Source organism: Ambystoma mexicanum, chromosome 4p (assembly GCF_040938575.1).
Source record: "Ambystoma mexicanum isolate Mex_15411 chromosome 4p, UKY_AmexF1_1, whole genome shotgun sequence".
Lineage (NCBI taxonomy): Eukaryota > Metazoa > Chordata > Amphibia > Caudata > Ambystomatidae > Ambystoma > Ambystoma mexicanum.
Window position 1 is genome coordinate 848110147 of NC_090927.1, and position 17072 is coordinate 848127218.

General features: G+C 50.8%; 1 protein-coding gene across 1 annotated transcript in view; it reads left to right on the forward strand.

Moving 5' to 3' along the window:
• Positions 1 to 17072, forward strand: part of MMS22L (MMS22 like, DNA repair protein) — a 1233593-nt gene that overhangs the window by 187441 nt on the left and 1029080 nt on the right. Inside the window, exon 6 of the mRNA XM_069606412.1 lies at positions 207 to 300. Coding sequence (XP_069462513.1) covers positions 207 to 300 — 94 coding nt within the window. The remainder of the gene's footprint in view (positions 1 to 206; positions 301 to 17072) is intronic.

Here is a 17072-nt window from a genome sequence, read left to right on the forward strand (position 1 = left end):
CGTCTGAAGAAGTGAATCTTGCAAAGATTCATTTTGGCGTATTGCGCATCTTGATGTTCCTACCCTGGCGTGGCATGGGCAGATCATGGGGAGGGTCCTTTAAGCTTTTATTATGAATGTGTTGCTTTGTGACATTTTCAATCGGGAGAATATGCTTTAAAAATATTTTGGGTATGAAAACCTACAGTAATTGTTTACATTTTCAGCTGTTTCCACCAGCCTGGCATTTACTTCATCTTCACTTGGACATCCAATGGTCTGTGCTGGAAATTCTTCACATATTGGGGGACAAAATGCACGGTATGTACATGTTATTGTTCTTGTATCTTTTTTTCTTTATTTCATTTTAAACAAAAATTACATTTTGGCAGTTTAAGTGAAATGAGGGCAAATGCATAGGAAAGATCCTTTAACAGAGAAACCAAACCACAGCTGTTCTGAACTAGTTTTGGCCACTTTTATTATAAAACTATTTCCAATAGGCATTTCATTTGAAAGAAAACTGCCCAGGCATAGAACACGATACAAAACAGTAATAAAGATATATATATAATTCAGTGAAAAAATCATTCTGATCTGGCTGTACATTGCACATGAATTCCAATCGGGCTAGATGACTCTCCGATCTGAACACCGAGGCAAATTCTCTAAACTTCCGTAGCCATTGTCTGAGGCAGGACGAGTAGTACTTCAACTACAAGCCAGTCACTGTCCGCTAACAAAAGTTCTCCTTTTTCACATGTCACCAAGTTCGTTTTCTTGGGAACTTTTTCAACAAGGAGCTGGTCCTCTGTCTACTCATGTTTTTCAAATCGCCAATACATATTAAAAAAATAAATAAATAAAAAAAAAACAGCAAGCAGTGTCTGACATCAGTTAGCCAAACCAGCATCTACTTGCCACACATTACAGTCGTACTTCTAAAAAGATCTGTACAGTCTTGCCAGACTCGCAGGTCACATTAATCCAGCACTCCTATTAAGAGAAATGCACTTGGCCCATGAACCTGATGGCCTCCGTTTTTTGTATTGAAAAACATGGTGAACGCATGAAGAAACCTCACCAGTTATAATGGGCCTTTTTAAATTATCTTCTCCTCCTGAACATATTGGGACACAATTTCCTGTAGACCAATGAAAGTACAAGATCGCCCACTTGTAAAGTACCATTAGGCAAAGCTAATATAGGTTTACAATACATTTTGGTGGGATAAATGATCCCATACACAATTGACACACGATAATATGAAAGTGTGAGTTAGTATGAGATCTTAATGCACAAAAGGAACACTAATTAGTGCAGAATGTTACCAGAAAGAATATCGTTGCCTGCAAACTGACACAGAATTGTATTTTATTCAAAGAGCCAATCCTTTGTACCGACAATGTAGCCTTTGACTAATGATTTGCCCAATTGCGCAGTACTGGTGAGAGAAAGCGCTACAGGTGACTCCTACTGTTGGCTCAATATACACTCATGAAAATGGATGAGCAGGGTCATTGTTAAGATGATTTTACAGATTCTAGGAGGCCACCCTAATTATAGTGAACAGGGACTGAGAGGTTAGCCAAAACACAATCAATATAGTAATGGAATACAGACGAGGCTTATTTGAGAGTGTGAGTGGGGTCAGGGGCCCTCGAAGTTCACACACAATAGTCCAATTTAGACAGTATAATACCTAGTTATTTATTATATGCCTTCTGGCAACACTGAAAAATGTATCTAACCGGTAGTATCGCACTGTACTCTACTACAAATATATACATTCACCACAGTTCAAATATGCATTAAAATAACTTAAGCAAAGCAGGCAAGTAGATAAAATGCAATAAATGATGGAACCAGGTCACAAGCTAATTCCAAAGCTTAAGCAGTCCAATCCCTAAGGATAAATGTGGTCTTGTGCCCTAAAGTGACGCGAGTCACAATGTTTCTCCCCTGAAGGGAGTCTCTGCAGGTAAGTTGCAATTCACTTGAGTTGGTGATAGTTTAAAAAAATTATTCAATGAAGAGGCCTTACAGAGAGGGTTGGTAGTTTTGGGTGAAGTTGGCGCTGAATTTCAAGCTAAAAGGACAGAGCTACAAGGGTGGAGTCCATGTTGGTGTTATACGGGTTATCAGAGGAAGAGGACAAATAGAGGGTCAGCAAAGCAAAGCCCATCTATGTGATGGAAAACATACACAGAGTCCTTCCATGTTAGGCTACAATCTAGGGAAGGGGAATGACTCTCCATTTTGCAACTGCACAACCAAAATGGTCTGAAGAAGCTTTGTTGGGCCTATAGGGGTCCGTTTTGGAGGGATGGGCTGGTCAGCAGGGATTTTTTGCTGAACATGTTGGACAAAGGGACATGAATGGATGTATCGTTCCCCGAAAGCAGATGGTCCGTCAAGTGTTCACCTCAAACCTGCCAGGGGGGAAGGTGGAGAGGGGAGGAGGGCTGGGTTGATTTAAGGGGGTAATTCATAGAATCCAGCGCACAAGTCGCGCACGCGGCTGGCGCACAGTGTGCGCGTGCGACAGTCTGCGCCAGCCGCGTGCGCTAAAATACATTTCCGTGCACAGCGTATTCTTGGATTTAAACATCCAAAACCAGCCGTGGCGCAGCGACCCTGCAGCAGCTCCAGTTTCGACCCCAACCCCTCCCCGTGTGCCATGCACAGCGCACACATCCTGTACATGGCGCACAGGCCATTGGACCAGCATACAGCCCCCCAAACACGAAAATGCCTGTAAAACTCTCCGGGGAGTTTGACACGCGATTGGCCCAGTGCGAGCGGGGTACGTGTATTACTGGGGTGCGTGGGAAGTTTCGCACGCGAATGTCCCTGTGCGAGCGGGGTACGTGTAGTGGGGTGCGCTGGGAGTTTCACACGCAATTGGCCCTGTGCGAGCGGGGTAAGTGTATCCACTGGGGTGCGCGAGGTGTCCCACACGTGAATTGGCAGTGCGGCTCCTCCCAGGTATGCCCTCTACCCCCTCCACGGCCCCTGCAGGCAGCCCACACCACAGGGGACTACCCTGCACCCTTGGTCATGTCCCGCAGGCAGCCCATCCACCATGGGCATGCCCCCCAGCCAGGCCACATGCCACCTTGCACTAGTGATCACCAACTCATGTCCCCCAGCACTCCCACCCCCCAGCAGTGAGGGGCACCTGCCAGCAGGCCCCCACTCATGTCCCTCAGCACTCCCACCCCCCAGCAGTGAGGGGCACCTGCCAGCAGGCCCCCACTCATGTCCCCCAGCACCCCACCCCCCAGCAGTGAGGGGCACCTGCCAGCAGGCCCCCACTCATGTCCCACCCATGTCCCCCTGCACCCCCACCCCCCCGCAGTGAGGGGCACCTGCCAGCAGGCCCCCACTCATGTCCCCCAGCACCCCCCCACCCCCAGCAGTGAGGGGCACCTGCCAGCAGGCCCCCCACTCATGTCCCCCAACACCCCCACCCCCAGCAGTGAGGGGCACCTGCCAGCAGGCCCCCACTGATGTCCCACTCATGTCCCCCAGCACCCCCAGCCCCCAGCAGTGAGGGGCACCTGCCAGCAGGCCCCCACTCATGTCCCCCAGCACCCCCACCGCCCGGCAGGATGTGTCCTCCACCAGCCTGGCCGCTGGGTCAGAGGCAGCTCCTCAGGGTACCCAGGTGATGCATGGGTGGGAAGATGGCATGGAGGACGACTGGTGCGTAGGGGGTTCAGGTGAGGATGGGGTCGCAAGAAGGTCCAGCACACGGAGGAATCTAGCACTGGTGACCCGTCCCAGTAGGTCAACGCGGTCAAAGAGACATCGGAGATGACGTGCAGTCTGTTCACGAAAAGACTGCAGGTCACCTCGCATGCCCCGTTGACGCAACGCTATCCCAGCCAGGACAGGCTCAACACGGACCCGGATAGCCACGTCCGCAGGGAGAGGAAGGCCAGTTGTTGTGCGCTCATCCCCTCCCTGAAAACGGGTCTGGATGTCGGCATCCCTGCTGGTGCCAGATGATGCAGTCACAGGATCAGGGACAGGATTACACACAGGCACCTCCCTGGCGGCCTGTGCTGCTTCCTGTCCCTGCACTGCACCACTAGCACCAGTGGAATCCCCACCTCCAGACCCTGTGTGTCCCTTCTGTGGCCTCCTCCTCCACCAAACCCCCCCACCAAACTGGATGACTCCGTGCCATCATCCTCCTCCGGACCCTGTGGGGTCTCAGCTGCCGCTTCTGCTGCCGAGGTGTCCACCGCCGACCTCCGCCTCTTCGACCTACCCTCGGCAGCTGCGTCCTGGGACGCGGCACCAGTCTCCTCACTCCCCGACAAGATGACAATCTGGGAGGGGAGCCGGGCCTTGCGTCTCCGGCTGGTTGTGCGATCCCTGCCGCTTTGCTCCACAGCACCCTCTCCGCCCTCTTCAGTTGACACTGCAGACAGGGAGAGATAAAACACAGGCATCAGGGCATTGAACAATGGACTGATACACACATGACAGAGGTACATGAGTGGCAGTGTCAAACTTCAGACATGGCATCACACTCCCCAACACACGTCATTTCTACTCACACACATGAGCAGTTCCACAGCAATATTGTACCAGGCAGCACCATCCATACACATACAACAGCATGAGCATTCGAAGGTGAGCCTGACGTCACATGAAACACGGGGAGTGCACAACACATGCACACATGCCACCACACTTACGTGCATGTGTACATGTCCAACAACTGTTGAGATCGCCATCCATGTCACATCTGGCATTCAGCCTTCTACATGTCAGTGCCACATGCATCCATGTTGCATCACGGTTGCACACTTGTCAAATACACACACAAGCACATGTACACAGTGCAGATACATGCAGCTCGAACCAGCATCCATGTGTGACACCACAACCATGCCAATGTACATACACAGTAATGCAAAGCTGTGTGCTCCCACACCTGCATTTGGCCTGCATGCTTACCAACATATACACCATCCATGTGTCTCACACATGAGGACTCGCATGTGTCAGCCTCACGCCCCTCTACATACACATCCATACGTGGCCCTACAAAAACACATGTGTAACCTGCACACTACTGCACACCACAACACGCACAGCGTCCAATCAGTATGCATGTACACCTACCGCTCGACTTTAGACGGGTCTGCCTCTCAAGGACCTGGACGTGGAGTGCTGGGCGTGTGCATTCCAGGACCCTCATTTGGTGGTCTGACAGCTTGCCCCGGCGCCCCTTGGCATCCGCTGCCTTCAAGAGGCGCTGGGCCTTGTCGAGGGTCCTGGACCTGAAGTCCTCCCAGTGCTTCCAGACATGTTTGATGTCGCGGACTGCCACCCCCTCCTCGTTGATGACAGTCACGATGTCCATCCAGATCCTGGTCTGTCCTTCATTGTCGGCGCGCAAACTTCCAAAGAGGGCATCATACTGCCCCAGGACTTGCTCCACCAGGACACCAACTTCCCTGGCGCTGAAGCTGGTGGCCCTCTGCCTCTCTAGCTGGGGGTTGCCAGTGGTGCCAGATGGGGTTGTTCCCGACATGGCAACCCCAGAGGCAGGTTTGGGTGGGCAACTGGGTCCTGGGGCTGGGCTGTGGAGCGATGGTATCCCAGTCGGCAGTCTTCAGTTCCAGCAGGGGTGGTTACAGCAACTGCACCCCTGGCTGACGTGCAGGCAGCAAATAGCAGGGCACGTGGGCAGCAGGCAGGCAGCAGCAGATGGAAGGTGGGAGCGTGCTCGGGGCTTTTGGGGGCAGGAAAATGGCTTTTTGGGCAGGAGCGTGGTCTTCTGTGTGTTTTCGCGTGGCCAGCTTGATACGGAGTGATTTGGCACGTGAAAAAATTGCACGTCAGCATGAAATCTGAGGAAAGGCCCTTAGCACGTAAGCGCGTCAGTGACGTTATGCGCGCAGGCATTACCCACAACACGGGTGCATCGTGAATCATCATGTGAGAAAACTGCACGTCACCGTGCTAATGGAGGAAAGGGCCTTAGCGCGTAAGTGACGTTTCACGTGTGGGCTGGCTTAAAAGGTACGAGTATCACGCTATTTCCTTCTACGTGCTTTTTGTGGAGAGCGAGCGGGTGTATCTTGTACTTCTTGTCAGTTCACAAGCGATTACTTCACAACGTTTCCAGTTCTCCGTTTCCTCAGACTGCGTTCTTTTCTTCTTTTGGTGGCGGTGTTGTGCCTACGCGCGTCTTGTTCACGTTCTATTTCAAAGCAGACGGTGAGTCGCGTACGTATTTTCCAACTGTGGTTGCCCCTGTGTGTCGCGTACCCCTTCAGAGGTCATTGTAGGCTGCGTGTAACACACGTAAGCTTATTTTTGTGTTTCTGGGTGCCACAGCGTAGTGCAAGTTTATTTTTCCACGCACGTAGTCTACCAGGGGTTGTGTGCACGTGTGCTTTTGTTTTTTGGGGTGCCTGTGCGTTGCGTGACCCCTCATCTTCCCCCGGGGTTCACAGACAGCCTTGCTAGAGCACTAGGGTACGAATTACATCTAGTAACCTACCCCTTTCACCCCAATTGCCCAGGACAATTGTTTACTGCTACTCCCATACGCACAACAGCATCAGTGCCACGGTTGGGAGGCGACCAAGCAGTAAGGGAGGCAAAGGTGGCCGACCTCCAAAAGATGGGCGTGGTGGGCGCAGTAGGGGACGTGGCCAGGATTTGCAGGGTGCCCCTAGACCCCTGTGTGTGGAGGACCAATCAGGGACACCCATGCCCCACCACCAATGGTTGTGGGAAACGTAGTTGACACCATCCCAGCTCAGCCCTTGTTGGACCGGCCCATTTTGGCACCTGAACCGGCACAGGATGACTCCCAGGCTGACTTCCAGGTCAGCAAGTCTAAGCCACGTGTGGCGGGGAAGGTTGCTGTCACCAGGCCACGTGGATCTTGTGCAGCGATTTAATCTGCTGCCCCAAGTAGGCAGGGTGGGGAGGCTGCAGGGGCAGCTGCAGCTCTATCCACACCAGGTCAGAGTCTCCCAGCTGGGACAGTGTCGGTCCAGGTCCATCAAACCAACGTTGGCCTGCCAACATCATCCTGCAGCCAATGCCTGCTCCAAGACCTATGGTCATTGTGCCATCGCACACTTCTAGTACCCAGTCCACCTGCGCTTCTGCCCCTACTGACCAGAGCGGCGTAAGCCACTCGGGATCCACACCACCTTCGAAAAAGAAGGGTGCTCTGGCACTACAGGCTGAGACCCCAGACACGGCTACACACTCCGGGACGTCAAGAAAGCCTAGCTTTAATGACGCCGAACTTGATGCACTTGTGGCCTATGTGTCGGCACATAGCTGCGAAATGGTGGTGACTGCAGAGTGCAAGACCACACCTGGTCAACGTAGGGCACACTGGCAGACCATCGCAGACATCATTAGTGCCCTTGGATTTGTGAGGCGCACAGCTGATGATTGCGACAAGCGGTGAAATGACCTGAAACGCAGAGCAAAGAAAAAGCTGGCCTCAAATCATGCCTCTACCCTGGTGACTGGCGGCGGGTCTCCACCAGAGGACAACCAACTCACTGCACATGAGTCTGTTGCTGGAACCTTCGTCACAGAGGAACAGATCCAAGGCGTGTGAGACCTACCAGATTACGACGCATTGTCCGGTGAGTGCCCATGCATGTGTGTGTAATCCATGTGTATGTTGCTTGGGTGACGGGTTCTGAAGGAGTGCCAGGTGAGGGTGTGTACTCCTGAGTGGTATGGGTCACCCATGTGCTTCCTCCAAAACATTAACCGGCCCTGGATTTGGGAATGACAGTATCCCTTCTGACCACCGTAGGCAATTAGCGCCACATTACTGCAGTTGCCCTTGAACTGTCATCTTGCAACAACATTGTTCTGAATTTGTCAGTGTTCATTCAGGCTGATAGTTTCAATTCTCCTATTTTTGCAACACATTTTACAGCCCTAATGCCACATGTGACATGCTTCTGTCATTGATTACACCCCACATTGGCCCACATTTGTTACCTTGTTATGTGAATGATTAGACCATTCAGGCTGATTGAGTATTGGCTTGCTCACGTTAATTTTTGGGGCCTGTTGGAATGTGGAACATGATAGTTGTTTCATGTCATGTTGAAGTGACCAACCATTGATGTGTACATCTGCGTGCAATAACTGTATCATTGTACACTGGATGTGTTGCAGTGTGTGGCACATGCATATTTTCTCACACTATTTTGCATTTTTCATCATCATGTCCATCTCACATGGATGGGTGACAGTACTCATTCACTGATATATGGCTGTACTTGTCAAATGTACCATGGCTATGCTACATGCCATCTGTGTGCTGGCATGTGTCATGTATGTGTATTGGACATGCCACTCACGGGCTAATGTGTGATGCCAGTGCTACCCAGCATGCAGCAAATGTGTTGCTTTTCCATCTTGGTGTCCTCAGTGTCTGCTTTTTGCCTCCCCTTCCAACTCATTGACAGTGCATGCATGTCAGGGTTATTGTCATGTGGGACATGTGTAAATCATGTACTGGATATCTGGCTTGTCAGGCCTATGTGTGTGCTACGGTGCTCATGCCTGTTTCCATTTGTTGTCTCATGTTTTTGCAGGCGATGACGCACTTGATGCTGTTGAGGTTGAGGAGATGGTGCAGACCCAGGAGGAATCTCAGCCACAACCGGGCACCAGTGGAGGACGTGGTGTGGTGGTGGGTGAAAACCCTTTCTTACTGCAGACCATACTGTCCAGGGGTGTCTCTGGGTGCACCTCCCCAGACCTCTATTCAGGTGCTGAATCGGATGATGAGACTTATGTGCTGTCGCAGGTGAGTGTTTCTGGCAGGGATTCTGTTCTGTCCAACCCACCTGCATCGGCGGTAGAACCCTCTATGGGGATGTTGGTGTTGGTAGGTCCGCCTTTGGCGGTTACGGATGCAGGGTCACACTCCAACATCTGATCCTGTTCCTGGGCCAGCAGATCAGAGGGGGAATGCAGTCCTGCAGCCTCAGGTGTGGTGCCCGCTGACGCGGTGGCCGTACGCCACCAGGCAATACTTTAAGGGAAAACTCCATTTACAGTATAGCAGCACAACAGGGAGCTTCGGTTGAAATGATGGCTCGGGCAATGGAGAGGGTGACCACTTGCATTGCCCCCCCCGAAAGGCAGATGGAGCAACAACAGCAGGCAACAGACTCCTCCATTTGCCAATCACACAGGGAAGACATGTTGTCGTCCAACAGGGACCGACTGGCGGCACTGGAGACTCTGCACGAAGCCATATCAATAGTCACAGGGCCACAGGGAACTGGTAGAACTCCATAACCTCAGGGAGACTCTGGTTGAACTTGAGGCTTCCCGAAATTTTAGGGCAGAACAGCAGCTGGAGCAGCTCACACGTTCGCTCTCAGCTGAGCTGCAGGCTACCCGCGAGGAGATCCGGGCATCACGCGAGGCCATGCGTGCAGAAGTGCAGGCAACCTGTGAGTGCTGCATGGGGATCTCCGCACTATCATCCTCCAGAATCAGACCTTCCACACCCGCATGCTTGCTGCCATGGAGGACCATACCAGGGATTTGCGTGGGCTGCCTCCCATAGCACCACCACCTCCTGATGCAGCAGCAGAGGGTGATGAGAGCGACAGCAGTTCTCCTACAATGGCATAGCTGTGCAGGCCATGAGCCCATGGAGGTATTTTTTTTTTCTCGCAACATCCACGCAGGTGGGTGTTGGTGTGCACCCTGTCCTCTAACCTCCTGGGTGGCCTCCCCCCTCCTCCCTGGCCCGGCCCCCACATGGCCATTTTTGATATTTTTTTTCTTTTTTTGTTTTTTTTACAGTGTGTTGCCTTGTGTGGCTCCCGTGGGCATCCACTGTGTATTCCGGCTGGGCACATGCAGGCTTGTCCTGTGTTTGGATTAGATGCTTGGGTTCCTGACACACACACCCCCCTCCTGCTTCCCGTTTCCATGGGCTTGTAGAGGGTGTGACAAAGTGACAGTGACTTACACAGTGACATTGGGCTCCCATGAGCTGTGTGGGCAGTCTGTAGTCAATACTGTGTGGACATCCCTAGTGGGTATTGTTGTTGTATTGAACACTGCATGGTGTATTGATATGTGCTTGTGCATCCATGTCTTCCTCCTTATTCGCAGGTACCTTCATGTCTTCACAAGGCCGTCTCCTTTGCAGATGCAGTTCATGTTGTATGCAGTAAACGGACACATTTGCCTGACAGCAACACTCTGCAGTTGGAAGGGGTCGATGTGAGCATAATTCAGGTTGTAAGACTTGCACTAATTTGAGTTTGTACTGTCATATGTTGGCAATGTTTCATGCTGTGTTGCTGTATTGTGTTGCTGGTAAGTATTTGGTCATGTGTGCTGTTTGTTATTGATTACTGGGAGCATATCGTTTGTGGCCTGTTTCCATTTGGGACAGTGCACTTTGTGACACTTGTGTCGGGTGTTGTGCATTCCTTTGTTTGCTTTCACATTGCATGACATGCCATGGTGTGTTGGGTGGCGGAGATGGGGAGGGGTTGGGTGACATGGCGCTATTTTCATGTTGTATTTTGCAAGGGGGTTGTCATTCATGCTGCATAAATGTCTCTTTTTGTGACACAGCATTGGTTGTCTTTAGGTAGGTAGGGATGCACACAATGTGACACTTCCAGGTGACCAATCTAAGGCTGGTATGGTTGTGACAGTTGACTGTCCCTTATGTCATCATCATTGATTGTCAGCTGGTATGTGCCAGGGCTGTGTGCACTCCACAGGGGTGTGATTTTAGGTGAAGTAATTAGCCACCAGCTGCGTACGGGCTGCCTCACCACGTGCCCTTTCCCCTCCCATGCGCAGGGGCCGTGCATGTGGTTGGGGATGTGGGGGTACCACCATGTCCACCGGCAGGCCCCGGCGTGTTGCAACAATGTGCTGGACGCATGCTGCCACTATGATCCTGCACGCTACTGGGGGAGCGTATAGCAGCTGCCCACCAGAGCGATCAAGGGAGCGAAAGCGTGACTTGAGCACTCCAAATGTGCGCTCCACTATGCCCCGGGTTGCAATATGGGCTGTGTTGGATCTTACCTCGGGTGGTGGTGTGGGGCTCTGAATTGGCGTCATCATGTGGGTGCTCAGAGTGTAGGCACTGTCCCCTGGGGAGGTGATGATGGGTATCATTAGTGGGGTTGTAACGTTACTTAGTATCTGGCATGCATGCATGTGCAGTGGCATTTATACTCACCAAGCAGCCATGTATCTCCATGCCGCCCAGCTTCTAGGTCCCGGTTTAGGGTTGACATTCTGTCAATGAAACTGTCATGGGTGGACCCTGGATAGTTGGCATATACTGAGGTGATGATTCCCTTGGCATCACATACTACCTGCACGTTGATGGAATGCCAGTGCTTGCGGTTTCTACAGATGTGCTCAGTTGCCCTGGGAGGATGTAGAGCCACATGGGTGCAATCAATGGCACCTAACACTTTGGGGAAGTGTGCCACCCCGTAAAAATCCTGGACGGCAGACTGCCTTTCTGCAGGTGTTCTGGGCAGGTATATGTGCCTGTGGACTGATGGGCGTGCAGTCGTGATGGCCAACACCTGGTGTAGGCTGCGTGGCCTGTGACACCCCCCCCCCCACTATGGCACTTGTCCGCTGAAATTAACCAGTGGCCAAGAAGTGCAGTACATTGAGCACCTTTTCCAAGGGGCTCAATGCTTGGGAGCACAAGGTGGGTGATGTGAGGTGATCCTCCCACTCACTCACCAGGTCAAGTATTATGTGAGGTGGAAACCTATGTGAGGTGGAAACCTGTACCTCCCATAGAACGGTATATTCATCGTAGCGTCTGATCTTGTTCGTTGTTTGCGCGCACTTTTATGCTGCGCGGGTCCTCGTAGGCCTGCTTCCTGCTGGTGTACGTGTTTCTCCGGATTAGCGCGTCTTCTTTGGCGCACGCGTTAGCCCTGTTCGATTCCATGAATACGTGTTGTAGGCGCGCGTGTGGGCGTTCCGCGCATTTGCCTCTTGTACTTCCCCCGTAACGCCCACGTTTTCACGCGTTGTTCCCCATTCCACGTGTTACGCCCCGTGTTACGCCTACTTTTGTTGTGTGCGCCGCGCTATGTGCCCTTTCGCTGTGCGCATAGCGCACGCTGTTTGATGCTGCGTGCGCCACACAGGATTTTAGCGCACATCCATGGATTTACACACGCACGGACTTTCATGAATCGATGTGCGTGGCTTTTGCTGCGATTTTCGCACTTGCACTGCGATTTGTACGCGTTTGCACGGAGATTTTCGCTGCACATTAATTCCATGAATCGGCCTGAAAGTTTACTGAGCAGAACAAGGTTGCATTGTTGTTTGTACGCTTGTGCTTGAAGAACATTTCAGAAAATAAAGAATTAAAAAAAATTCTACCAAGGTAATTCAGTGTTCTTATGTCATGTTACTCTATCCCTCTATTCAGGTTCGACAACCAAAAGGTGAGTGGAATGCAGTACATGATGCAAAGGGACTGATTCCCAAATTTTTCCTATGGAGGACAGGAGGGATGATGAATTGAATTTACTTACTTGACACTGCCCCCCCGCCTCCCCTAGACTCGATTTTCCCAGATGTGGTTCATCTGTGGGCTCAATCTTCCACTGTTGCTGCCAGTGAGTGATTCCTAAGAGTTGTGGGTTCGAGGATTCTTCCAGACGGGTGCAACTTCACTTCACAAGTTGGAGAAAAGGGAGTTCCAATGAGTGTCTCTGCACACAGGTGACAACCGACGTTCTTCCAGTTGTGATCAAAGAACCCGGGTAGTTCAGAGACACTTCTGAAGGCTCAGAAGAGGAGGGTCCTCGAGGGTATCAAGACTAGTTGGTCCCACTAGTCAAAGGACTGAAGCACTGCTAAGAGTCTTCGGAGATCAGGTAGTCAAACAGGGCTTCACTGAAATGTACACAGGACGAGATGCTGGACCATTTCAGGAGTGTTCTTCGGATCTTCAGCCGGCTGTAATTCTTCGAGGGATTCTTTGCTCCAATGATGATCTGAAGAAATTGCTTCGGATGTTCTCATCTGATCCAAAATCCAAGCTCCAAATAAGTCCAAGCCCACCAATGGTAAGGATCTGCACTATTCAAACAGCCATTTTTTTACCACAACTAGACTCTCTGGCACCAAGGATGTCAAGTGGGACCAGAAAGTCCCCGCCCGCCACCCCCCTCCCAACGGGGCTCCTGACTTCATGGTTCTTGGCATATAATGCAAAATTGCGGAGTCATCCAAGGCTGGGAAGGCTTTTGAGAAGGAATGAAAGCAGAAACTGGATATAAAGAATCAAGAGAGGAAGCAAGGGCATAAGAGAGAAGCAGCATCATCAGCAGAAAGAGCTGCAAAAGAAAAGTGAGAAGGTAGATTAGAAGTACAAGAGGAGACAAAAAGAGGTGTTGAAGGCACGGTTATCATGATGCAAGTAGGTGGACAGACAAATCAGTAGCTGACGAACAGGAAGATGGGGAAAAATTTGAAGTAGTAAAATAAAGTGATCAGAAGAATGTCAGCTCAGTTACTAGTGAAGAAGTGGATAGCAGAGAAGAGAAAATGAGGTCAAGTCGAGAACCCAATACATGAGAAGGAATAAGGCTAAGATAGTAGGAATCAAAAGCAATGGAGAAGGATCTTGAGGAGAGATGAAGGCTAAAGTCACCGAAAAGAATGATGGTAAAGCAATAGAAAGTAATTTGAGATCGTCAGAGTGAGCCAATAGGACCAGGTGGTCGATCGATTAGCAGAAAAGAGCATGGTGTTTCAGTCGTGAGTTAAAACGACAAAGCTGGGAAGAGAGGAAAAGACAAACAGTAGTAAAAGAACGGAAAATAATGCCAGCCCCACCCCCACGGCCCTGAGGTCGAGGTGTCTGAAGAAACGAAGTTGAAGTAGTAAGAAACGCAGGAACAACAGAATTGGAAGGAGAAATCCTAGTTTCAGTGCTAAAAAGAAAGTGAAGCCTAAGATGAAAGGTATCCTGGACAGAGTGAGATTTATTACACACGGAATGCACATTCCAGAAACTGAGATTAATTGGAGGTAACAAAGTAACAGTAGGAGGAGAGACCAGATTAGAATAATTACGGGTAGATGAATGAACAAAAGGAGAAAAAGAAATGGAAGGAATAGGTAGAGACTTAATGGACAAAATTGTGAGTTGGTGGGGAGAGTATACAATGGGGTGTAGGGGATGTGATGCTGGAAATGCATCAGAGGGACAGGGCCTCCTTGTCCTTTACTGCTTTTTATCGTGTGTTCTGTCGTGTTTTCGGCGCAGGAGTTCATGTGGGACTCCTGGCGGTGCAGCTCTCTCTCTTTTTTGGTATGGTGAACGGACCCGTGGAATACCCTTATGGCACCCTTGGGTAGGGGTACAACCCTGTGCCCCTAGTGTATGTTTTTGGGCACCTGTGGGTGGCCCACCGAGCAGGGTATGGGCTGGTGGCAGCTCCATGCTGAAGTTGACAGGTGCGCGGAGTATCCTCCATTTTGGGATACCCCGGCCCTGCCATTGGGATCAGTTGATTCCTGATGGAAAACAAGATGGCCCCTGTGGCCTCTTGCTTTCTATTACCCATTACCTTGTTTTCCCAAAGTCCTGGGAAGCCCTGACTCTGTCCCTTCCCCCTGACTGACTGTTGGGTGGAAATGCCATATATGGTGTTGTTGTGAAGGCCCAGCCAGACTAGCTGGAGCCTTCCCGGTGATGTATGTTGTGGGTACCTCCTGTGGGTGGGACCTGTGTGAATAGAGTGTGTGACGAATATGCATTCTGTGTTGTGGGTGTCTAGTATCTGGTGGCTGACACAATGACTGAGACAACCCTGCCCGAAACCGGTATGTATGCAGCTTGGAGTGTTGAATGGCTGGGTATTTGTCCCAATACACATAACTTGTTGTGAGTGTCTGGAGAGAAGTGAATGGCCTGAATACCTCGTGTGCCTGATTGGCTGCCTGCCTGCATGAATGCCCTTAGTCGTGATTGGATGCTTGAGTGTGACCCAGCGGAATGAATGGGATATCAACAGTATATCTGGGGACCTCTCACTGCTAGGAATCGTGTTCAGAAGCTGAAGTCCACTACGACGAGTAACTGGAGTAACTGATGCTTGACCTTGAAGCCTCGCTGGACGAGAAGGAGTGCTGTTGCTCTCCCTCGCAATCTGAAAGCTGCTGTGTTTCCAAGGACTGACCCATAGAGGACCTGGTAAGGCGCTCTCTTCCCGAGCTACGAGGGACCATCGTGCACAGCTGATCTTTGCCAAAGCTCCCTGGTAGACCTTCGACAGGCTGCCGACCCGAGACGGGGACTGCCGCGGAATCTCAAAGAGAAGCACTCGGACTGTTGTCCGCCACTGTCGACGACCGCCGTTGCCGACCGGAGCTGCCGTGCTCCCGTTTGCCTAAGAACTTCCATTGATCATCGGACGCTCTCGTCTGCATCGTCACCTGCTTGTCTCCCGCTGGAGAAGGCCCGACCGTCGACGCGGCGAGGAGCATCCACCGATGGGTTTCCCGCCACCTAAAGACCACAGAGACGCTGACGACTCGACGCCCTTGCTGGGCCACAGTTCTTCATCATCTCTTTGCGGTCCAGAACTATCGTCACCTAGGTGCCCCGCACGCCTCTTCCTTGCAGGACGCCAACGCTATGTCGTCGACTAGCACCGATAGGAACGAAGCTGCCACTTCCCTGCCGTAGTTTAAACCTGTTCACCGTCGGACGTTCGACCCGTGACTCCCGCCTTAAAGGGATGGCACTCAAGAAGGGCCGTCTATTCCCCGACACCGAACGCAGAGGTCCTCGACACCTCAACGATCTGTGGCTCCTGCCTGAAAGGGAGTCACTCAAGAAGGATCAGTCGACGCATCGTCAGAGACCTCTACTCCACCAGGTACATTACGGGGGTAAAACCTTAATAGGAGGAAGTAAGACTACTAAACATTACATGGACTGGGTTTGTGCTATATATCTTTTATTTACAGGTTGCCCAGGTGGGGGGGGGGGGATCTCCACACAGAACTGTGTCTAGGTAACAGGGCCAGAATTCTTCTTATTGTTTTAACCATCTTGCGTTCCTTCCTATCTCAATTGCTGGTTTCCTCGTTATTGATCTGTGTGACATTTTAACCGTACAGTTGATGCACTTTAATGAGATTTGATAACATTGGTGGTACCACTTTAGAATTGTATATATTTATCCTTATTGACTTCCGAGTACAAAGTGCGTTATTGTGATCGTGTATATACCTTTGAATATTAATTATATAAAGACTGTGTTTCCAGTAATACAGTGTGTGGACATTCCTTTGTGGGGGATCGGGGACTACACTTAGGGTGTCCGGTTTTCGGGGATAACCGGAAAGTGCCTGATATGTGACCCCCGTTAAAATTTTACAATTCTCGGGGTTATCCGATAAACCCCGTATTTCATAGTGCTGGGAGCGGGATTCGAAACCATGGTGTCTTGTTTCCAAGACACACACGTTGCCAGTGAGCTATCCTAGCAGCTCTGTTAAAGCATTGTCTATTGGAACTGACATTGCTACTGACCCTGCAATGATCATTTTTTATTATCCCATATTGCCACCTTGTGGTCAAATGCCGATTTGACTGCCTGGTCATAAGGACCTCACATTGCAAACTTTGGGCTTGTTTTTGAAGCAAGTCGCGTGTTTTTTTCATAGGTCGCTTGTCGAGGGATTTGTCCGCTTATCGTGTTTTAGTCGCTTATTGTTGTGCTTATTTCTTCATAAGCACAACAATAAGAACACTTCAGTTCTCCCTGCACCTAAGATCAGCCCCTTCCATTACAATGCAGCACCAAACTGCTAATGATGGGCCATTAGTCACTGAATGGTTTCGTGCTGTTATTGTAATGGTAGGGGAGGTGTGCCGGTGCATGGGGAGTGGGCCTGCATTCTAGGCAGCTTTACCTCTCTGCAGGTGTGCAACTGTCATCAGTTAACACTCTGTGACTCATTCATACCAGCACCAGTTTGCCCGCGTAAAAAGCGCTTAAAAACACCCCACTGTCACTAAC